Source organism: Salvelinus namaycush, chromosome 3 (genome assembly GCF_016432855.1).
Source record: "Salvelinus namaycush isolate Seneca chromosome 3, SaNama_1.0, whole genome shotgun sequence".
NCBI lineage: Eukaryota > Metazoa > Chordata > Actinopteri > Salmoniformes > Salmonidae > Salvelinus > Salvelinus namaycush.
The window spans coordinates 50,313,505-50,336,493 of record NC_052309.1 but is presented as its reverse complement, the minus strand read 5'-3'; the positions used below and the strand labels follow the sequence as shown (position 1 = coordinate 50,336,493).

General features: G+C 41.0%; 3 protein-coding genes across 6 annotated transcripts; all 3 read right to left on the bottom strand.

Annotated features, from left to right (window-relative positions):
* Nucleotides 1–251: 251 nt before the first annotated feature.
* LOC120044396 (NEDD4 family-interacting protein 1-like) lies at nucleotides 252–3,281 on the bottom strand. Of its 2 annotated transcripts, XM_038989030.1 has the most exons (6): nucleotides 2,928–3,281; nucleotides 2,012–2,099; nucleotides 1,681–1,805; nucleotides 1,318–1,383; nucleotide 1,232; nucleotides 252–682 (listed from the first exon to the last, which is right to left on the bottom strand). In XM_038989030.1, the coding sequence occupies exons 1-6, from the start codon at nucleotides 3,090–3,092 to the stop codon at nucleotides 579–581; spliced, it is 549 nt and encodes a 182-aa protein (XP_038844958.1). In that variant the 5' UTR covers nucleotides 3,093–3,281; the 3' UTR covers nucleotides 252–578. The 2 variants fall into 2 exon arrangements, with proteins under 2 accessions (XP_038844958.1, XP_038844957.1); XM_038989029.1 differs by lacking the exon at nucleotide 1,232 and having other exon boundaries at nucleotides 1,337–1,383; nucleotides 2,928–3,276.
* A 3,095-nt stretch (nucleotides 3,282–6,376) lies between these two features.
* On the bottom strand, nucleotides 6,377–8,554 carry LOC120032211 (NEDD4 family-interacting protein 1-like). Its single transcript, XM_038978198.1, has 4 exons — nucleotides 8,204–8,554; nucleotides 7,287–7,374; nucleotides 6,956–7,080; nucleotides 6,377–6,658 (listed from the first exon to the last, which is right to left on the bottom strand). Exons 1-4 carry the CDS (start codon nucleotides 8,366–8,368, stop codon nucleotides 6,557–6,559), a joined length of 480 nt encoding a protein of 159 aa, XP_038834126.1. The 5' UTR covers nucleotides 8,369–8,554; the 3' UTR covers nucleotides 6,377–6,556.
* Nucleotides 8,555–8,617: 63 nt separating this feature from the next.
* On the bottom strand, nucleotides 8,618–22,860 carry LOC120032191 (NEDD4 family-interacting protein 1-like). Of its 3 annotated transcripts, none has more exons than XM_038978188.1 (7): nucleotides 22,708–22,860; nucleotides 15,910–15,997; nucleotides 15,494–15,624; nucleotides 14,576–14,663; nucleotides 14,245–14,369; nucleotides 13,881–13,947; nucleotides 8,618–8,705 (listed from the first exon to the last, which is right to left on the bottom strand). In XM_038978188.1, the coding sequence occupies exons 1-7, from the start codon at nucleotides 22,735–22,737 to the stop codon at nucleotides 8,695–8,697; spliced, it is 540 nt and encodes a 179-aa protein (XP_038834116.1). In that variant the 5' UTR covers nucleotides 22,738–22,860; the 3' UTR covers nucleotides 8,618–8,694. The 3 variants fall into 3 exon arrangements, with proteins under 3 accessions (XP_038834116.1, XP_038834102.1, XP_038834107.1); XM_038978174.1 differs by lacking the exon at nucleotides 8,618–8,705 and adding an exon at nucleotides 12,802–13,232; XM_038978179.1 differs by lacking the exon at nucleotides 8,618–8,705 and adding an exon at nucleotides 12,802–13,232 and having other exon boundaries at nucleotides 13,901–13,947.
* Nucleotides 22,861–22,989: the final 129 nt, after the last annotated feature.

Below are 22,989 nucleotides of genomic sequence, written 5' to 3'. Positions count from 1 at the left end.
AGCATAGAGCCGAGCTGTCTCCATATCAAACACTTTGAAAGAGGACAGAAAAAAGACAAAGACTGCCCCCTATTGTTTAACAGGAACAGTACATGCCATTGTTAAACAGATAATACAAATTATATAAATCAAATCAAATTTTATTTTCTCACATGCGCCAAATACAACAGGTGTAGACGTACCGTGAAATGCTTACTTACAAGCCCTTAACAATGCAGTTAAGAAAATATTTACTAAATAAACTAAAGTAAAAAATAATAATTAAAAAATAAAACAATAAAAATAACTATACTGAGGCTATATACAGGGGGTACCGGTACCGAGTCAATGTGCGGGGGTACAGGTTAGTCTAAGCATTATTTATACGTCACAGACTTGATTGCAATCAGCACTTGAAATAAACCACTAATGATTGAATAGTTACAGAATTGTCAGCTTCCACTAGTTTACACCAAGAGACAGAAATTATTTTGTCCAATTTATCGGCAGCAAAACAAGAGGTGTTTCCTCTCTGTTTTTCGTGATGGAGTTGAGGCCAGATAGCGAACTTTTCTAAAGAAGAGCTCATATTTCCCCTTTTAGTAGATGAAAAGGACTCTGGTTCGCGAGAGACTAGAAAACGAGTCTGCCATTTTACGGATCTTGGCGTAGTTGATGAATCCTCTGAGGAAGAGCAAGAATCCTGGAGGACAGAGAATATAGTAGATTGGGGCAATAAGGGTCACTGTTATTTTAGCAGGATTTAACAGTAGTTCTTTTTCTTTTTCAATAATGTTTTTTGGGTTAGCACTTCCCAACTCCCAGCACCACAAACAAGATAGTGTGTGTTAAAGGTGCACTATGCCGAAATCGCTCTGCCATTTCCTGGTTGATAAAATTCGAATAGTTCGCCTAATTTCAGTTTGTGACAAAACCCACCACAGCCAGTGTAGAGAACCATTGTACTAGCTAAACCACTGTGAAATATCTTCTCCAGAACCAAAAATATTGTATATTTAGCTGTTAGAAGCTGGTGTACAAAACTGAAAAGTAAAAGACGCAAAAACAAAACTTAAGAACGAGAAGCATAGAAATAGTGCACATAGAACACATATGCCGCTTCTTTGACTTGCTTTCAATGAGAATGACGTATCTATAACACACATTTCTATGTGAGTCTCCCAAAAAGTTACATATCGCAGATTTAACTCTTCTATAAGGGTCACTGTCATAATGTATTGGATTTATGCACCCTATCCATTGAATAGATACCTTTACACCAATGCTACAATGTTTCTGTATTTACATGTCTAGTACTACAAATGAGAAAGACAGAACTGGTACCAGGAACACCCACCACAGCCAGTACTGCCCATCAAAGTACCCAGGGAAATAGGTGGAGAACTGGGGAGAAAAATAAATAAATAATAATCACACAAACATAAAAGATAAGTGGACTGGTCATAGTAACCATGAATGTGATCTTGGGCTCTGGAAAAGGGAAACCTACACCAAACTGAAGTGCTTTGCCATCAGATCCCTGCCACTAGATGCTTCTTATGTTAAGGAACCACAATCTACTCTGACCAAAATATCATTACATATCATTTTAATAAAGTATTTATTTGTTGTAAATAAATATCAGGGAAACCTTTGTATACCACCTTTACATCTCAGAGAGGGTTGGTAGGGAAATCTTACCCGGACAATGAGGATCCACTTGATGAGTGACAGGCCGAAGCCAGAGATGGCCCCGTAGCGGCCTGCTGCCGAGGTGGTCAGACAGAAGGACAGGAAGAAACCGATCCAGTTGAAAAGGAATGCCACTAAAGTGGAGGAAGAAAGAGGCTGTGTATATGGTCTACTAGGATGAGCTTTCTCCTCACAATATAACATTCTACGATCACATCAAATATCCATCAAATACTTTTATTGTGAAATAAATACATTACATGACTGTTCTTCATTTCGCTGTTGTGTACCAACCCCAGTCCCAACCAAGGAGAATATTTTACTTCAAGATGTGACTTACTAAAAAAGGTCAACATGAAAATGCCATCGTTCCCTATCCGCAGCTGTTGTGCATCCTCAAAGTCATACCTGGCTACAAAGTCTTCATCCTGCAGAGATAGAGATAAACATACGGTAGAGATCATTATCAAGTCATTTTATGATGGAAATCCTATTAAAAAGGCTATATCAACCAAGAAAGGAAACATTCACGCTACAAAGTACAACTCCTTCTCTTCATTGACCCTTCGCTTTACATTTCTCTAATGTCGTGGACGGAGAAGGCATTTAGCTGGAAAGCTGCTTCAATTTAGTTGAAAGAATAACATAACATTTGATGTGCCATCAGGAAATGCGCCACTAATACGCTACAGGTCGACAGACAGGTCTCTGCAAATGGCTGCCACATCTTTGCCTAACGGTACTATTCCATTCCACACACTTCCACCCCATTACTGTACCTCCAGTGCACAGAAAGTTCATCAAAAGTCCCCAGTTGTTCCCTGTGCTGTACGCAAGGCAAGCAGTATGTGGCAAAGAAACACAGACCAGTCATTTAAATGGGATGACAAGGTATGGCAAAACATTTCCCACTAGAGGGCATAGATGAGCAGTCTCAATATCTGACAGTGATTATTAGGGTGTCTGCCGACAATGTATGACTCGCCATTTCAATACACTATACTGAGTACAGTATATCTACGCACACAACCATAGTTAAACAGGTTTGCTTTGATATTATATGCAATTAGATGCAATGGGGTTCATGGTGTTATATTCAGAAACGAGCCTACCTCCAGCTCTAAATGTAAACAGTACACAAAACAGTGAGGTTGGTTGGGGAGATCGGACAAACCTTTAAAAAAATATATATATAATATAGTCTGGCAAAACCACAAGGGAGGATTACGTGGAGTTTGTAACGGTGGGACACTCACCCTTCCAGCCACCAAGGGAACATGAGCTTCCGCCTTGGTTCTCTCCGCCTCGTCATAGGAAGGGAGCGTTGTGGCCACGTTGTATGATGGTGGATTGGGGAAACCCCCGTTTTCTTTGTTGTCAAAATAAGCTAAGAGAGATAAATAAGTGAAATTGCGGCGCATAAGCTGCTGTGTTACACTTCAGTGATACCTATCCCCAAATGGTGGGCTAATTGCTGTAACAGCATAGGTAAACCTAACGCTAGTAGGGATATCTCCTCTGTGTCCTAACAAAGATACTTGATGGTCATAGTCTAGTTCTGGACTGTGTAATGTCCAATGTCTCTTGGAGTAAAGGTAAGGACATTGATTCCCAGGCCAAACCATAGTGCTGCACTGTGATGTGTGTGTGTGTGTGTATTGTGCTTTTACCTGCAGCGATACCATGATGAGATCCTGAGGCCCATTGTTGTGCCATTCATCCACCCTCATCACCTCATGTTTCAGCATGATAATACACAGCCCCATGTCACAAGGATCTGTAATCAATTCCTGGAAGCTGAAAATGTGTCAGTTCTTCCATGGCCTGCATACTCACCAGATGTCACCCATAGAGCATGTTTGGGATGCTCTGGATCGACGTGTACGACAGCGTGTTTCAGTTCCCGCCAATATTCAGCAACTTTTCACAGCCATTGAAGAGGAGTGGGACAACATTCCACAGGCCACAATCAACAGCCTGATCAACTCTATGAGAAGGAGATGTGTTGCGCTGCACGAACCAGTTTCATCATAGCGCTTGATGGTTTTGCGACTGCACTTGAAGAAACTTTCAAAGTTCTTGACATTTTCCAGATTGACCGACCTTCATGTCATTAAAGTAATGATGGACTGTCGTTTCTCTTTGCTTATTTGAGCCGTTCTTGCCATAATATGGACTTGGTCATTTACCAAATAGGGCTATCTTCTGTATACTACCCCTACCTTGTCACAACACAACTGATTGGCTTCAACACATTAAGAAATTCCACAAATTAACATTTAGTTAATGAGGCACACCTGTTAATTGAAATGCATTCCTGGTGACTACCTCATGAAGCTGGTTGGGAGAATGCCAAGAGTGTGCAAAGCTGTCAAGGCAAAGGGTGGCTATTTGAAGAATCTCAAATATAAAATATATTTTGATTTGTTTAACACTTTTTTGGTTACTACATGATTCCATGTGTTATTTCATAGTTTTGATGTCTTCACTATTATTCTACAATGTAGAATTCAACACCTCTTGCACTGAGATGCAATGCCTTAGACCACCGCGCCACTCGGGAGCCCAATGTGGGTTGACTATCAATAGCAGCGTCGTTCCACGAAATGGGTGCCTTTGCGTCCCTTTGATATTTTAAGTAGAAATTGTGCAACAACATATCATTTTAAAAGCCTTTTAAGTTCTCTTTAATATAGACCACATGGAGAATTGCATGAATCATAAAAATTCAGCATTTCGACATGTCCCTCCATTAACCTGTGTCACTTCTAGGAAGATTTCAACCCACTTAATCAAACCATTTCTCCATGTTTCACCATTATAGTTATTTTGCTGCTTAGTGCACAGGGTTGAGGAATAACGGATTACATGTAGTCAATTACATGTAAGGGATTACAAAAAAAACGATAACTGTAATCAGTTACATTACCTGCAAAAATATTGTAATCAGATTAGATACTTTTGAAACACATGATTACTTTGAGGATTACATTTACATTCAGAAAGGATGTTTGCGAAAAAAACATCTTTGACACTTCTGTTTCACATGATTCCATGTTTTATTTCGTTTTGATGTCTTCACTATTATTCTACAATGTAGAAAATAGTCAAAATAAAGAAAAACCCTTGAATGAGTAGGTGTCCAAACTTTTGACTGGCACTGTATCTTTGACCAACATATGCATATCTGTATTCCGAGTCATGTGAATTCCATAGATTAGGGTCTAACGAATATATTTCAATTGACTGATTTACTTACACAAACTGTAACTCACAAAAAAAATTGTTGTATGATGCTTTTAGATATTTTTGTTCAGTGTAAATGAACAGTTATCTTAGCCAATTTGCCTGGGATTCTCCTTGAAATGTCTGAAATGCACTGACAAACCCTAGCTACAAGGTTCTAGTGCATTCCTCTACCACTGTATTGACTAGGATTTCCAGAGTAAAAATTAAGCTTGAATACAAAATCATTCTGTTTTCTCCACATTGAAGGCTACATCTTGAAAAGACTAACTTTAATATCATTATCATACACATCAAGAACATCAATAGATTTCACTCAATGCTCCTATTCAGACATAACTCCATGGGTAGTTCCACAGGGTCAGCATAGAGCCGAGCTGTCTCCATATCAAACACTTTGAAAGAGGACAGAAAAAAGACAAAGACTGCCCCCTATTGTTTAACAGGAACAGTACATGCCATTGTTAAACAGATAATACAAATTATATAAATCAAATCAAATTTTCTCACATGCGCCAAATACAACAGGTGTAGACGTACCGTGAAATGCTTACTTACAAGCCCTTAACAATGCAGTTAAGAAAATATTTACTAAATAAACTAAAGTAAAAAATAATAATTAAAAAATAAAACAATAAAAATAACTATACTGAGGCTATATACAGGGGGTACCGGTACCGAGTCAATGTGCGGGGGTACAGGTTAGTCTAAGCATTATTTATACGTCACAGACTTGATTGCAATCAGCACTTGAAATAAACCACTAATGATTGAATAGTTACAGAATTGTCAGCTTCCACTAGTTTACATCAAGAGACAGAAATTATTTTGTCCAATTTATCGGCAGCAAAACAAGAGGTGTTTCCTCTCTGTTTTTCGTGATGGAGTTGAGGCCAGATAGCGAACTTTTCTAAAGAAGAGCTCATATTTCCCCTTTTAGTAGATGAAAAGGACTCTGGTTCGCGAGAGACTAGAAAACGAGTCTGCCATTTTACGGATCTTGGCGTAGTTGATGAATCCTCTGAGGAAGAGCAAGAATCCTGGAGGACAGAGAATACAGTAGATTGGGGCAATAAGGGTCACTGTTATTTTAGCAGGATTTAACAGTAGTTCTTTTTCTTTTTCAATAATGTTTTTTGGGTTAGCACTTCCCAACTCCCAGCACCACAAACAAGATAGTGTGTGTTAAAGGTGCACTATGCCGAAATCGCTCTGCCATTTCCTGGTTGATAAAATTCGAATAGTTCGCCTAATTTCAGTTTGTGACAAAACCCACCACAGCCAGTGTAGAGAACCATTGTACTAGCTAAACCACTGTGAAATATCTTCTCCAGAACCAAAAATATTGTATATTTAGCTGTTAGAAGCTGGTGTACAAAACTGAAAAGTAAAAGACGCAAAAACAAAACTTAAGAACGAGAAGCATAGAAATAGTGCACATAGAACACATATGCCGCTTCTTTGACTTGCTTTCAATGAGAATGACGTATCTATAACACACATTTCTATGTGAGTCTCCCAAAAAGTTACATATCGCAGCTTTAACTCTTCTATAAGGGTCACTGTCATAATGTATTGGATTTATGCACCCTATCCATTGAATAGATACCTTTACACCAATGCTACAATGTTTCTGTATTTACATGTCTAGTACTACAAATGAGAAAGACAGAACTGGTACCAGGAACACCCACCACAGCCAGTACTGCCCATCAAAGTACCCAGGGAAATAGGTGGAGAACTGGGGAGAAAAATAAATAAATAATAATCACACAAACATAAAAGATAAGTGGACTGGTCATAGTAACCATGAATGTGATCTTGGGCTCTGGAAAAGGGAAACCTACACCAAACTGAAGTGCTTTGCCATCAGATCCCTGCCACTAGATGCTTCTTATGTTAAGGAACCACAATCTACTCTGACCAAAATATCATTACATATCATTTTAATAAAGTATTTATTTGTTGTAAATAAATATCAGGGAAACCTTTGTATACCACCTTTACATCTCAGAGAGGGTTGGTAGGGAAATCTTACCCGGACAATGAGGATCCACTTGATGAGTGACAGGCCGAAGCCAGAGATGGCCCCGTAGCGGCCTGCTGCCGAGGTGGTCAGACAGAAGGACAGGAAGAAACCGATCCAGTTGAAAAGGAATGCCACTAAAGTGGAGGAAGAAAGAGGCTGTGTATATGGTCTACTAGGATGAGCTTTCTCCTCACAATATAACATTCTACGATCACATCAAATATCCATCAAATACTTTTATTGTGAAATAAATACATTACATGACTGTTCTTCATTTCGCTGTTGTGTACCAACCCCAGTCCCAACCAAGGAGAATATTTTACTTCAAGATGTGACTTACTAAAAAAGGTCAACATGAAAATGCCATCGTTCCCTATCCGCAGCTGTTGTGCATCCTCAAAGTCATACCTGGCTACAAAGTCTTCATCCTGCAGAGATAGAGATAAACATACGGTAGAGATCATTATCAAGTCATTTTATGATGGAAATCCTATTAAAAAGGCTATATCAACCAAGAAAGGAAACATTCACGCTACAAAGTACAACTCCTTCTCTTCATTGACCCTTCGCTTTACATTTCTCTAATGTCGTGGACGGAGAAGGCATTTAGCTGGAAAGCTGCTTCAATTTAGTTGAAAGAATAACATAACATTTGATGTGCCATCAGGAAATGCGCCACTAATACGCTACAGGTCGACAGACAGGTCTCTGCAAATGGCTGCCACATCTTTGCCTAACGGTACTATTCCATTCCACACACTTCCACCCCATTACTGTACCTCCAGTGCACAGAAAGTTCATCAAAAGTCCCCAGTTGTTCCCTGTGCTGTACGCAAGGCAAGCAGTATGTGGCAAAGAAACACAGACCAGTCATTTAAATGGGATGACAAGGTATGGCAAAACATTTCCCACTAGAGGGCATAGATGAGCAGTCTCAATATCTGACAGTGATTATTAGGGTGTCTGCCGACAATGTATGACTCACCATTTCAATACACTATACTGAGTACAGTATATCTACGCACACAACCATAGTTAAACAGGTTTGCTTTGATATTATATGCAATTAGATGCAATGGGGTTCATGGTGTTATATTCAGAAACGAGCCTACCTCCAGCTCTAAATGTAAACAGTACACAAAACAGTGAGGTTGGTTGGGGAGATCGGACAAACCTTTAAAAAAAATATATATATAATATAGTCTGGCAAAACCACAAGGGAGGATTACGTGGAGTTTGTAACGGTGGGACACTCACCCTTCCAGCCACCAAGGGAACATGAGCTTCCGCCTTGGTTCTCTCCGCCTCGTCATAGGAAGTGAGCGTTGTGGCCACGTTGTATGATGGTGGATTGGGGAAACCCCCGTTTTCTTTGTTGTCAAAATAAGCTAAGAGAGATAAATAAGTGAAATTGCGGCGCATAAGCTGCTGTGTTACACTTCAGTGATACCTATCCCCAAATGGTGGGCTAATTGCTGTAACAGCATAGGTAAACCTAACGCTAGTAGGGATATCTCCTCTGTGTCCTAACAAAGATACTTGATGGTCATAGTCTAGTTCTGGACTGTGTAATGTCCAATGTCTCTTGGAGTAAAGGTAAGGACATTGATTCCCAGGCCAAACCATAGTGCTGCACTGTGATGTGTGTGTGTGTGTGTATTGTGCTTTTACCTGCATTTTCTTCTGCAATGCTGCTGTAAGGGGGTGGGGCATCGGCTGCCACCTGGAGAGCCTCCTCTGGCTCCTCTTCATTGGGCAGCTGCATGGGGGAGGAGTCAATACACTGGTTAGGCCTAGATGACCGTGAAAACGTCAACATGACGTAGAGAAGAAATCAGTCCAAGCACTATTGAGATGTAGCCTAAGGAAAACAAGCTAGCTAAGCTACAGGGTCAGGCGACTCCATATTATAGCAGACTTATGGACAAGACACACCATAACGAACACCGGCCGTGTGCAATATATCACCTGCTGGGTGTCAATGAACGATGGCGAGTGGCGAGTGTGGTGAAACTGAGAACCCACTGTCTGTCATTTTTTGAGTTTTGAAGCAGAGTATTTACCTGACAAAGTAATGTTAGGATATGTCAGTTATCCCATGAGAGCTTTTGTGCCAAACCCACTAAGGTGTTTTAGATGCCAAGCTTATGGTCATATTGCAGGAGTATGTAGGCGGGAGATTCCGAGATGTGAGAAGTGTGCAGGAGGGCATGGGACAAAGGAATGTGTAGCATCGGTGGGAAAAATGGTGTCAATTGTGAAGGTGACCATGTTGGTGGGGATCAGAAGTGCCCGGTGTGAGATAGACAGGTTGAGGTTGCCAGAGTCAGAGGGATACAGGCTGAGATTGCCAGGGTCAAAGTAGAACAGAAGGTGTCGTGCTGAGGCAGTAAAGAGAGTAGAGGATGATGGGGTGAGTATTAGGCCTAGACTAACACAGAGTGATACGATTTTGTGCTTCAGTAAGGTTGGCTTCTTAGCATTCATTGCCATGGTTATCAACTGTACTGTAGAAATGGATGATAAATCACAGAAAATAGATGTTGTGGTGGCAGCTGCAGAAAATTGCTTGGGTGAAGAAGGGTCACTTTTGATGAAATAGTGATATACAGGTGTAGGGTTAGTTGGCGGTGCAATTCTTTCCTTTCCCGCTTCCTTTTTATCTTTGTATCAGAATGTAACATGATCGACCACACACTACCACACAGTAGGTGGCAGCATGCACAAACACAAACAAATGCCATGATACCAAATAATAATAATAAGAAGAAGAAGAGATCAATTGGGTTAGGATTTCTAAAACTAGATCCTGTCCAGAAATTTTCCATACGCACAAAAACTTATTTCTCTCCAATGTTTTGCAAAAATGTGATTACATCCCGGTTAGTGAGCATTTCTCCTTTGCCAAGACAATCCATCCACCTGACAGGTGTGTCATATCAAGGAGCTGATTAAACAGCATGATCGTTACACAGTTGCACCTTGTGCTGGGGACAATAAAAGGCCACTCTAAAATGTGCAGTTTTGTCACACAACACAATGCCACAAATGTCTCAAATTGAGGGAGTGTGCAATTGGTATGCTGACTGCAGGAATGTCCACCAGAGCTGTTGCCAGAGAACATAATATTGATTTTTCTACCAGAAGCCACCTCCAATGTCGTTTTAGAGAATTTGGCAGTACGTTCAACTGGCCTCACAACCGCAGACCACGTTTAATCACGCTAGCCCAGGACCTCCACATCCGGCTTCTTCACCTGCGTCCTCATCTTAGACCAGCCACCCGGACAGCTGATGGAACTGTGGGTTTGCACAACCGAATAAAGTTCTGCACGAACTGTCAGAAACCATCTCAGGGAACCTCATCTGCGTGCTCGTCGTCCTCATCTGGATCTTGACCTGACTGCAGTTCTTCGTCGTAACCGACTTCAGTGGGCAAATGCTCACCTTCGATAGCCACTGGCACCCTGGATGGAGAAGTGTGCTCTTCACGGATGAATCCCGGTTTCAACTGTACCAGGCAGATGGCAGACAACGTGTACGGCATCGTGTGGGCAAGCGGTTTGCTGATGTCAACATTGTGAACGGAGTGCCCCATGGTGGGGTTAGGGTATGGGTGGGCATAAGCTACGGACAACGAACACAATTGCATTTTATCGATGACAATTTGAATGCAGCGATACCATGATGAGATCCTGAGGCCCATTGTTGTGCCATTCATCCACCCTCATCACCTCATGTTTCAGCATGATAATACACAGCCCCATGTCACAAGGATCTGTAATCAATTCCTGGAAGCTGAAAATGTGTCAGTTCTTCCATGGCCTGCATACTCACCAGATGTCACCCATAGAGCATGTTTGGGATGCTCTGGATCGACGTGTACGACAGCGTGTTTCAGTTCCCGCCAATATTCAGCAACTTTTCACAGCCATTGAAGAGGAGTGGGACAACATTCCACAGGCCACAATCAACAGCCTGATCAACTCTATGAGAAGGAGATGTGTTGCGCTGCACGAACCAGTTTCATCATAGCGCTTGATGGTTTTGCGACTGCACTTGAAGAAACTTTCAAAGTTCTTGACATTTTCCAGATTGACCGACCTTCATGTCATTAAAGTAATGATGGACTGTCGTTTCTCTTTGCTTATTTGAGCCGTTCTTGCCATAATATGGACTTGGTCATTTACCAAATAGGGCTATCTTCTGTATACTACCCCTACCTTGTCACAACACAACTGATTGGCTTCAACACATTAAGAAATTCCACAAATTAACATTTAGTTAATGAGGCACACCTGTTAATTGAAATGCATTCCTGGTGACTACCTCATGAAGCTGGTTGGGAGAATGCCAAGAGTGTGCAAAGCTGTCAAGGCAAAGGGTGGCTATTTGAAGAATCTCAAATATAAAATATATTTTGATTTGTTTAACACTTTTTTGGTTACTACATGATTCCATGTGTTATTTCATAGTTTTGATGTCTTCACTATTATTCTACAATGTAGAATTCAACACCTCTTGCACTGAGATGCAATGCCTTAGACCACCGCGCCACTCGGGAGCCCAATGTGGGTTGACTATCAATAGCAGCGTCGTTCCACGAAATGGGTGCCTTTGCGTCCCTTTGATATTTTAAGTAGAAATTGTGCAACAACATATCATTTTAAAAGCCTTTTAAGTTCTCTTTAATATAGACCACATGGAGAATTGCATGAATCATAAAAATTCAGCATTTCGACATGTCCCTCCATTAACCTGTGTCACTTCTAGGAAGATTTCAACCCACTTAATCAAACCATTTCTCCATGTTTCACCATTATAGTTATTTTGCTGCTTAGTGCACAGGGTTGGGGAATAACGGATTACATGTAGTCAATTACATGTAAGGGATTACAAAAAAAACGATAACTGTAATCAGTTACATTACCTGCAAAAATATTGTAATCAGATTAGATACTTTTGAAACACATGATTACTTTGAGGATTACATTTACATTCAGAAAGGATGTTTGCGAAAAAAACATCTTTGACACTTCTGTTTCACATGATTCCATGTTTTATTTCGTTTTGATGTCTTCACTATTATTCTACAATGTAGAAAATAGTCAAAATAAAGAAAAACCCTTGAATGAGTAGGTGTCCAAACTTTTGACTGGCACTGTATCTTTGACCAACATATGCATATCTGTATTCCGAGTCATGTGAATTCCATAGATTAGGGTCTAACGAATATATTTCAATTGACTGATTTACTTACACAAACTGTAACTCACAAAAAAAATTGTTGTATGATGCTTTTAGATATTTTTGTTCAGTGTAAATGAACAGTTATCTTAGCCAATTTGCCTGGGATTCTCCTTGAAATGTCTGAAATGCACTGACAAACCCTAGCTACAAGGTTCTAGTGCATTCCTCTACCACTGTATTGACTAGGATTTCCAGAGTAAAAATTAAGCTTGAATACAAAATCATTCTGTTTTCTCCACATTGAAGGCTACATCTTGAAAAGACTAACTTTAATATCATTATCATACACATCAAGAACATCAATAGATTTCACTCAATGCTCCTATTCAGACATAACTCCATGGGTAGTTCCACAGGGTCAGCATAGAGCCGAGCTGTCTCCATATCAAACACTTTGAAAGAGGACAGAAAAAAGACAAAGACTGCCCCCTATTGTTTAACAGGAACAGTACATGCCATTGTTAAACAGATAATACAAATTATATAAATCAAATCAAATTTTCTCACATGCGCCAAATACAACAGGTGTAGACGTACCGTGAAATGCTTACTTACAAGCCCTTAACAATGCAGTTAAGAAAATATTTACTAAATAAACTAAAGTAAAAAATAATAATTAAAAAATAAAACAATAAAAATAACTATACTGAGGCTATATACAGGGGGTACCGGTACCGAGTCAATGTGCGGGGGTACAGGTTAGTCTAAGCATTATTTATACGTCACAGACTTGATTGCAATCAGCACTTGAAATAAACCACTAATGATTGAATAGTTACAGAATTGTCAGCTTCCACTAGTTTACATCAAGAGACAGAAATTATTTTGTCCAATTTATCGGCAGCAAAACAAGAGGTGTTTCCTCTCTGTTTTTCGTGATGGAGTTGAGGCCAGATAGCGAACTTTTCTAAAGAAGAGCTCATATTTCCCCTTTTAGTAGATGAAAAGGACTCTGGTTCGCGAGAGACTAGAAAACGAGTCTGCCATTTTACGGATCTTGGCGTAGTTGATGAATCCTCTGAGGAAGAGCAAGAATCCTGGAGGACAGAGAATACAGTAGATTGGGGCAATAAGGGTCACTGTTATTTTAGCAGGATTTAACAGTAGTTCTTTTTCTTTTTCAATAATGTTTTTTGGGTTAGCACTTCCCAACTCCCAGCACCACAAACAAGATAGTGTGTGTTAAAGGTGCACTATGCCGAAATCGCTCTGCCATTTCCTGGTTGATAAAATTCGAATAGTTCGCCTAATTTCAGTTTGTGACAAAACCCACCACAGCCAGTGTAGAGAACCATTGTACTAGCTAAACCACTGTGAAATATCTTCTCCAGAACCAAAAATATTGTATATTTAGCTGTTAGAAGCTGGTGTACAAAACTGAAAAGTAAAAGACGCAAAAACAAAACTTAAGAACGAGAAGCATAGAAATAGTGCACATAGAACACATATGCCGCTTCTTTGACTTGCTTTCAATGAGAATGACGTATCTATAACACACATTTCTATGTGAGTCTCCCAAAAAGTTACATATCGCAGCTTTAACTCTTCTATAAGGGTCACTGTCATAATGTATTGGATTTATGCACCCTATCCATTGAATAGATATCTTTACACCAATGCTACAATGTTTCTGTATTTACATGTCTAGTACTACAAATGAGAAAGACAGAACTGGTTGTACTTACCCAGTACCAGGAACACCCACCACAGCCAGTACTGCCCATCAAAGTACCCAGGGAAATAGGTGGAGAACTGGGGAGAAAAATAAATAAATAATAATCACACAAACATAAAAGATAAGTGGACTGGTCATAGTAACCATGAATGTGATCTTGGGCTCTGGAAAAGGGAAACCTACACCAAACTGAAGTGCTTTGCCATCAGATCCCTGCCACTAGATGCTTCTTATGTTAAGGAACCACAATCTACTCTGACCAAAATATCATTACATATCATTTTAATAAAGTATTTATTTGTTGTAAATAAATATCAGGGAAACCTTTGTATACCACCTTTACATCTCAGAGAGGGTTGGTAGGGAAATCTTACCCGGACAATGAGGATCCACTTGATGAGTGACAGGCCGAAGCCAGAGATGGCCCCGTAGCGGCCTGCTGCCGAGGTGGTCAGACAGAAGGACAGGAAGAAACCGATCCAGTTGAAAAGGAATGCCACTAAAGTGGAGGAAGAAAGAGGCTGTGTATATGGTCTACTAGGATGAGCTTTCTCCTCACAATATAACATTCTACGATCACATCAAATATCCATCAAATACTTTTATTGTGAAATAAATACATTACATGACTGTTCTTCATTTCGCTGTTGTGTACCAACCCCAGTCCCAACCAAGGAGAATATTTTACTTCAAGATGTGACTTACTAAAAAAGGTCAACATGAAAATGCCATCGTTCCCTATCCGCAGCTGTTGTGCATCCTCAAAGTCATACCTGGCTACAAAGTCTTCATCCTGCAGAGATAGAGATAAACATACGGTAGAGATCATTATCAAGTCATTTTATGATGGAAATCCTATTAAAAAGGCTATATCAACCAAGAAAGGAAACATTCACGCTACAAAGTACAACTCCTTCTCTTCATTGACCCTTCGCTTTACATTTCTCTAATGTCGTGGACGGAGAAGGCATTTAGCTGGAAAGCTGCTTCAATTTAGTTGAAAGAATAACATAACATTTGATGTGCCATCAGGAAATGCGCCACTAATACGCTACAGGTCGACAGACAGGTCTCTGCAAATGGCTGCCACATCTTTGCCTAACGGTACTATTCCATTCCACACACTTCCACCCCATTACTGTACCTCCAGTGCACAGAAAGTTCATCAAAAGTCCCCAGTTGTTCCCTGTGCTGTACGCAAGGCAAGCAGTATGTGGCAAAGAAACACAGACCAGTCATTTAAATGGGATGACAAGGTATGGCAAAACATTTCCCACTAGAGGGCATAGATGAGCAGTCTCAATATCTGACAGTGATTATTAGGGTGTCTGCCGACAATGTATGACTCGCCATTTCAATACACTATACTGAGTACAGTATATCTACGCACACAACCATAGTTAAACAGGTTTGCTTTGATATTATATGCAATTAGATGCAATGGGGTTCATGGTGTTATATTCAGAAACGAGCCTACCTCCAGCTCTAAATGTAAACAGTACACAAAACAGTGAGGTTGGTTGGGGAGATCGGACAAACCTTTAAAAAAATATATATATATAATATAGTCTGGCAAAACCACAAGGGAGGATTACGTGGAGTTTGTAACGGTGGGACACTCACCCTTCCAGCCACCAAGGGAACATGAGCTTCCGCCTTGGTTCTCTCCGCCTCGTCATAGGAAGGGAGCGTTGTGGCCACGTTGTATGATGGTGGATTGGGGAAACCCCCGTTTTCTTTGTTGTCAAAATAAGCTAAGAGAGATAAATAAGTGAAATTGCGGCGCATAAGCTGCTGTGTTACACTTCAGTGATACCTATCCCCAAATGGTGGGCTAATTGCTGTAACAGCATAGGTAAACCTAACGCTAGTAGGGATATCTCCTCTGTGTCCTAACAAAGATACTTGATGGTCATAGTCTAGTTCTGGACTGTGTAATGTCCAATGTCTCTTGGAGTAAAGGTAAGGACATTGATTCCCAGGCCAAACCATAGTGCTGCACTGTGATGTGTGTGTGTGTGTGTGTATTGTGCTTTTACCTGCATTTTCTTCTGCAATGCTGCTATAAGGGGGTGGGGCATCAGCTGCCACCTGGAGAGCCTCCTCTGGCTCCTCTTCATTGGGCAGCTGCATGGGGGAGGAGTCAATACACTGGTTAGGCCTAGATGACCGTGAAAACGTCAACATGACGTAGAGAAGAAATCAGTCCAAGCACTATTGAGATGTAGCCTAAGGAAAACAAGCTAGCTAAGCTACAGTGTCAGGCGACTCCATATTATAGCAGACTTATGGACAAGACACACCATAACGAACACCGGCCGTGTGCAATATATCACCTGCTGGGTGTCAATGAACGATGGCAATTCAGCATGTAGAATCGTCAGGAAATGAACTGAAAATGAAGGCCAATGTTCGGTGGTCAGATGAGATAGGACGGTTGCCCGCTGCACAAGGTCGACGTTGAGATGGCATTTTCCCTCTTACAGGGTCACGCTAGGATTCAGCCAAAGATAGTGGATAAATAACAATGTCTTACTCAGGCTGTTTATCATTGAAGAAATGTTCAAGTTCTGGTCTGCTTAACGGGGTGGTTCTCCCATAGCACCAATGCAATAGCAGCTGAATGTTTATAGTATTTTGTATCAGTATGCAGGCCCATCAGTTGTCATGTGAACTCATTACTAACTTCCAAGAGGATTAGGCTCCAGAATATTGGTGAGTTCAGGCAGAGAAATACAGTCCATAGATGGGGCCAGCTGTCAGCTACACTGTATAAAATGGTAGAAATCGCACCAAAGAATGTCACTTGTGATAATGAGCTAATATTGTTGATAAGGGCAGTCATCAGTTTCCTACTTACACTAAACCTAGCTGTAATGGGAGATAAAGGGATCAAATTCATGGCTAATATTGCACTAGCCCTCAATAGACTTCACCTAGCTACCTAGTCCATTCACAGACACCAACTACCTTTACCGCTTATTGATGAAGGCATCTTTTTATTTTGCGCCCTGGTGCTCGCTCTAAAACATTAACACCCATCACTTGCGGTACGGTTTTGGAAACATAAGGAATGACCAAAAGTATGTGGACATCTGCTCGTCGAACATCTCATTCCAAAATCATGGAGTCGGTCCCCCCTTTGCTGCTATAACAGCCTCCACTCTTCTGGGAAGGCTTTCCACTAGATGTTGGAACATTGCATTCCATTCAGCCACAAGAGCATTAGTGAGGTTGGGCACTGATGTTGGGCGATTAGGCCTGGCTCGCAGTCGGCGTTCCAATTCATCCCAAAGGTGTTTGATGGGGTTGAGGTCAGGGCTCTGTGCAGGCCAGTCAAGTTCTTCCACACCAATCTAGACAAACCATTTCTGTATGGACCTCGCTTTGTGCACGGGGGCATTGTCATGCTGAAACAGGAAAGGGCCTGCCCCAAACTGTTGCTACAACGTATGCTGTAGCGTTAAGATTTCCCTACACTGGAACTAAGGGGCATAGCCCGAACTATGAAAAACAGCCCCAGACCAAACTTTACAGTTGGCACTATAAATTGGGGCAGGTAGCGTTCTCCTGGCATCCACCAAACCCAGATTTGTCTGTCAGACTGCCAGATGGTGAAGCGGGATTCATCACTCCACAGAGTGCGTTTCCAATGTTCCAGAGTCCAATGGCGGCGAGCTTTACACCACTCCAGCCAACCGACGCTTGGCATTGTGCATGGTGATCTTAGGCTTGTGTGCGGCGGCTCGGCCATGGAAAGCCATTTCATGAAGCTCCAGACGAACAGTTCTTATGCTGACATTGCTTCCGGAGGCAGTTTGGAACTCGGTAGTGCGTGTTGCAACCAAGGTCAGACAATTAATACGCTCTACGCGCTTCAGCAGTCGGCGGTCCCGTTCTGTGAGCTTCTGTAGCCTCCCAATTTGCGGCTGAGCTGTTGTTGCTCCTAGACGTTTCCAGTTCACAAAAACAGCATTTACAGTTGACCGGGCAGATCTAGCAGGGCAGAAATTTTACAAACTGACTTGTTGGAAAGGTGGCATCCTATGACGGTGACACATTGAAAGTCACAGCTCTTCAGTAAGGCCAATTCTACTGCCAATGTTTGTCTATGGAGATTTCATGGCTGTGTGCTTGATTTTTATACACCTGTCAGTAACGGGTGTGGCTGAAATAGCCGAATCCACTAATTTGAAGGCATGTCCACATACTTTTTTGTGTGTATATATGTATGGGCAGGCATAGGCTATGGACAACCAACCCAATTGCATGTTATCAACCGCAATTTGAATGCACAGAAATACCATGATGAGATCCTGAGGCCCATAGTGAGGCCCATTTCTTTGAAGGTATCTGTGACCAACAGATGCATATCTGCATTCCCAGTCCATAGATTAGACTTAAATGTATTTCAATTGACAGATTATTTTTGTTAGAGTTAGCTAGCATGCTTTAAATTGTAACAATCGCATTAGCCCCTGCTAATTCAGTTATTCCCATGCTAACAGATGAATCACAGATCTACAGTGTCATGACTGGCCTGTTCGGGTCAGGTTACCGTGGACCATAATCCTACAGAGATCTCTCTCACACCCACCAGCGGGGGAGAGATCGACAGGTATGGAGGCGGGGGGGGGGGGGGGGTGTTTATGACAACTCCCGCCCATTGTAAATCTTAAAATCCCTTTTGTCCTCTCAGTATGGAATGGAATGGAATGTATGATGGGCCTATGGAGAATCTACCTCTGAACAGTAACATACAATAAATGGACTTTAGGACAATATGTTTCGTCAATCAAAATGGTAGTAGTGACGATAGATGGAACATGAAAATGAATGTCGTTTTTGTTATGTTATTAAAAGTTAAATGACGACATTACAATGAAAACATTGTAACTTGAAGAGTTTTCACACTATGTACTTGATGTTTGCATACTGTACGTTGTGTGGAAAATTTCCAGATCAAAGAGAATGTTTTTGTAAAGACGAAATGTGAAGATAGTTGTCTAAATTGGATCTGAGTAAAATCCAGACCTTGCCTCGTAACTAGTTACGCCCAGAGACCTTGTCCTAAAGCCGGAAACGCCCATTTCTGACCCAAGGGTATAAAACATGTGAGTTAAGAATTAACATAGCAGACTAATACCCTGACTACACCGCTTGCGTCGCGTGCGTTGCAAAATACATTTAGAAATCTATATAATTCAATTATTGCGCGCGCCAACTAGCGTCTGCGTTACCAAGGGCTAAAATAGAAGTCAGTTCTATTTGTGACACAGATCGTGCTGGAAGTCCTGCCTCTCTCATCTCCTCATTGGTTTATAGAAGCAGGTACCCATGTGCCATTTCCTCATTGGTTATACCCACGTGGGTGACAAAAGACGAACGAGGTCAGTGGCGGTAATGCACCTAATTTATGAAACTTGCCAATCGCAATATAAAGTCCAGAGAAGAAAAAGCCTGGAAGGAGGATGACTAGATTCGGTTGACCGTTTTATGTGTGGATTAATTGTCGGAGTAGACGACCTTGTGCATTTCAGGTAAAATAACAACTCAATGTTTATATCCCAGGACAAATTAGCTAGCAACAGCAAGCTAGCTAAATAGGACAAATTAGCTAGCAAGTGCAAGCTACATCTACACAGCTGATTAGCTGTCCTCCAAAGAACCCTTAAGGACACTGACATCGTGAGGACAAACAGAGCTACACCCGGTAACCGAACCGAAGACGTGCCGTCATCAGAGAAGTCGGAACCAGGTCCACGAAGAGACACCCCATCGGAGACCTTCAACATGTAATTACATCATTATATTCTGACCCATAAGAGCGGCAGTTCGGAGCAAGGTTAGGGTTCAAAATTGCATAGTTGACAAACGTACCCAGGTGTGCTTTTCTCTCGTTCTCTTACTCCCGCTTTTGAAATCCCCATTTTGTGTAACATGTGTCATATTCTGTTGGCCCGCTAGGGACCTGTTTCATTATACTAAGTTCTAATCAATAGCCTAGACTATGTGTTTGTGTATCTTATATTATCATTTTAGCTTGTTAGTAAATAAATAATCAACTCAATTGGTGTGGAACGGACTTATTTAGTGGGACTCGGGTTTGTGCAGATTCCCGGATTATGCGACATTCAGAATGAGACTGTAGAGAAACTTAATTAATTAGCGACTGTTGTAAAAAAAAAAAATCGATATTCTGATATTCTTTGAGTTCATTTGGGAAATAGAAACTCAATAAAGCCAAAACTTTTGCATGGTGCTCCAGGTTAATTTGTTAATAATTACCTGATTCATTTAATCACGTAATTGTAAACCATTAATCATTCGATGAGCAGCAGTCGTCACATTAAACAATACAACGTTACGACAACAGCCATCAACATAGACTGAGTGTACAAAACATTAGGTACACTTGGTCTTTCCATGACAGACTGACCAGGTAAATCCAGGTGAAAGCTATGATCCCTTATTGATTTACTTGTTAAATCCACTTCAATCAGTTTAGATGAAGGGTAGAAGACAGTTTAAAGAAGGATTTGTAAGCCTTGAGACAACTGAGACATGGATTGTCTATATGTGCCATTCAGAGGGTGAATTGGTAAGACAAAAGATTTAAGTGTCTTTGAATGGGTTATGGCAGTAGGTGCCAGGTGCACCGGTTTGAGTGTGTCAAGAACTGAAACGCTGCTGGGTTTTTCACGCTCAAGTTCCCTGTGTTTATTAAGAATGGTTCACCACCCAAAGGACATCCAGCCAACTGTGGGAAGCATTGGAGTCAACATGGGACAGCATCCCTGTGGAAAGCTTTTGACACCTTGTAGAGTCCATGCCCCGACGAACTGAAGCAGTTCTAAGGGAAAAAGGGGAGCAACTCAATATTAGGAAGGTGTTTCTAATGTTTTGTACACTTAATGTAATGTTGTCCTGCACATCTAATGTGCTTCCTTGTGTCAATCGTCAGATACTTACATGTATTGTATTTTATACTATTTTTGTCATTATTATGTTTGATTACAAAATACCCAGTCTGATATTTACATTCAAGCATGAATCACGAATCTACAGCCACTGTCAGAATAAACACCAATTAACTGTGGTCGCTGGCTGAGTAGTTATTTCTTTAAAAAACCAATTTGTAAGTCGCTCTGGATAAGAGCGTCTGCTAAATGACTTAAATGTAAATGTAAAAACACAACACAAGAGACTTACAAAATACGATTACATAGTTAGACTGGTGCTGAGACCAGTCTTGTCTTCGTGGGACATCTGTTACACTAGCTGACTAAATCTCAACATCACGATTTAGGATGGAGTTGAGCGGCGACTAGTGTCGGCGGATTTGAGCTCCGAGGTCACATATAATTAAGTTTTTCTCATAAACGAACTACGGATTTCTGCACTTAAAGAGTAACCCCTAACCAGCAATTACACAGAACGTCATGTGTAATATTGGGTTCTTTTAACGTGCCGAAATGAGTTGTTTTTGATAAAAACATATTGTTATGCGATGTCTGCGGTCCAGTTCTGTCAGCACACACTAGTCGCCGCTCAACTCCATCGTAAATCATGGAGTTGAGGTTAATCGCCTATTGAGTAGCTAGCTAGTGCAGGGCTCTCCAACCATAATCTAGCACACCTGATTCTAATAAGGAACTGGTTGACAAAATAAACCAGGTTAGTTACAACTGGAGTTGGAGCGAAAACCTACAGGAGGGTAACGTAAACTCACGTAAACTCGTACATCGCCTTGGTCTGTACAATTGCCCTTATTTTAGCGCCCCAAAAACCTAATACTTCAGGATCAACTGTAATGTCAATACCATTGTAAAGCACAATTTCTCCCCTTTCCAACATGATCAATTATATGACCTAAACGCTGGCAGTTTCTGCATAATTCAAGCAGGAAATGAGCCCCGACGGGTCTTTTTAAAAATGGCGGGTGGAGAAGCGAAACTAATGCGTGATAGTGAGAAGGAGAGATGTTGTGTGGGAAAATTGCTTTTTTTCACACCCGATCTGTCCAACTTATCACCTTATCGCATCTAAAATGTAAATAAAACACTATAAAGAGTTTATATAATGTGTCATTACATACCTATTTGAAGGCTTGTGTCGAATTTGAATCGGGTTTTTAGGGCGGTGCTAAAGTGATCTTAGAAGTAAACAGCGGCTTTGAGAATGATGATCGCATGCAATGATGACGCAAAAAATGACTAGGTATCCCCCCCTTACCCCTGTCACTGTCCATTTCTTGTTTTTAAACGATGAGAGAAGTGCTACACCTGGAGGAGAGAGATTGTAAGACAGAAATAGTTGCTTTATGCTTGCTGTACGTTACGACATGACACCTCACGATGTAACAGAGGGTCCGTTTTTTCAACTTTTCTCCAATACTATAGAACCATTACCATGTCGATCAACGCTTGAGTAGAAACCTAGTTCACACCCCCGATGTTGAAGTCAACACAGTCCCATTAGTTTTCATTGTAGCCTCGTTTGAATGTTGCGGTTGCGCACATTTGTACGGAATGGGGTGAGTTTACGTTAGCTTTCCAAGGACAGGGTTGGAGAAGCGAGTGTGTACAGTAGTTAGCAAGTCAAAACATCACCTACAAATATTGACCAAGTTAAATAAAATGTATTGCTAACCAACAAAAATTACTAGCATTTTAATTTAGCTATAAAGCATCATGACGTGTTGATATTAACTTGTAAACTGACGTTGCAGTCATGGTGCCATCACAAAACAATGAGGCCTAGATCCAACCCATTACCGGTGTTTCTTAGTAAACAAACCACACTTAGCTAATGCTTGCTAGCTGAAACAAACTCACCTGCTGATATCGAGCACACGGCTCAGCCATCCTAATATGAACAGACTCAAATCTTTGAATTTAAACAAGCGATTGTCAATGTATTCAATACAGAAAGTATAACGGAAACATAAACTATTGGGACGCTATCTGCTCAAGTCCCTCCCCTCTTTCTCTGCGAGCTTGTTACGTCAATACTCCAAAACTAGGTCACGCATCCGCTCTTTACTCTACTGCCCCCACAAAAACACAGGCATTGACAGCAAAATAATAACCATCCATATTCCAGTTATTGTACATTTT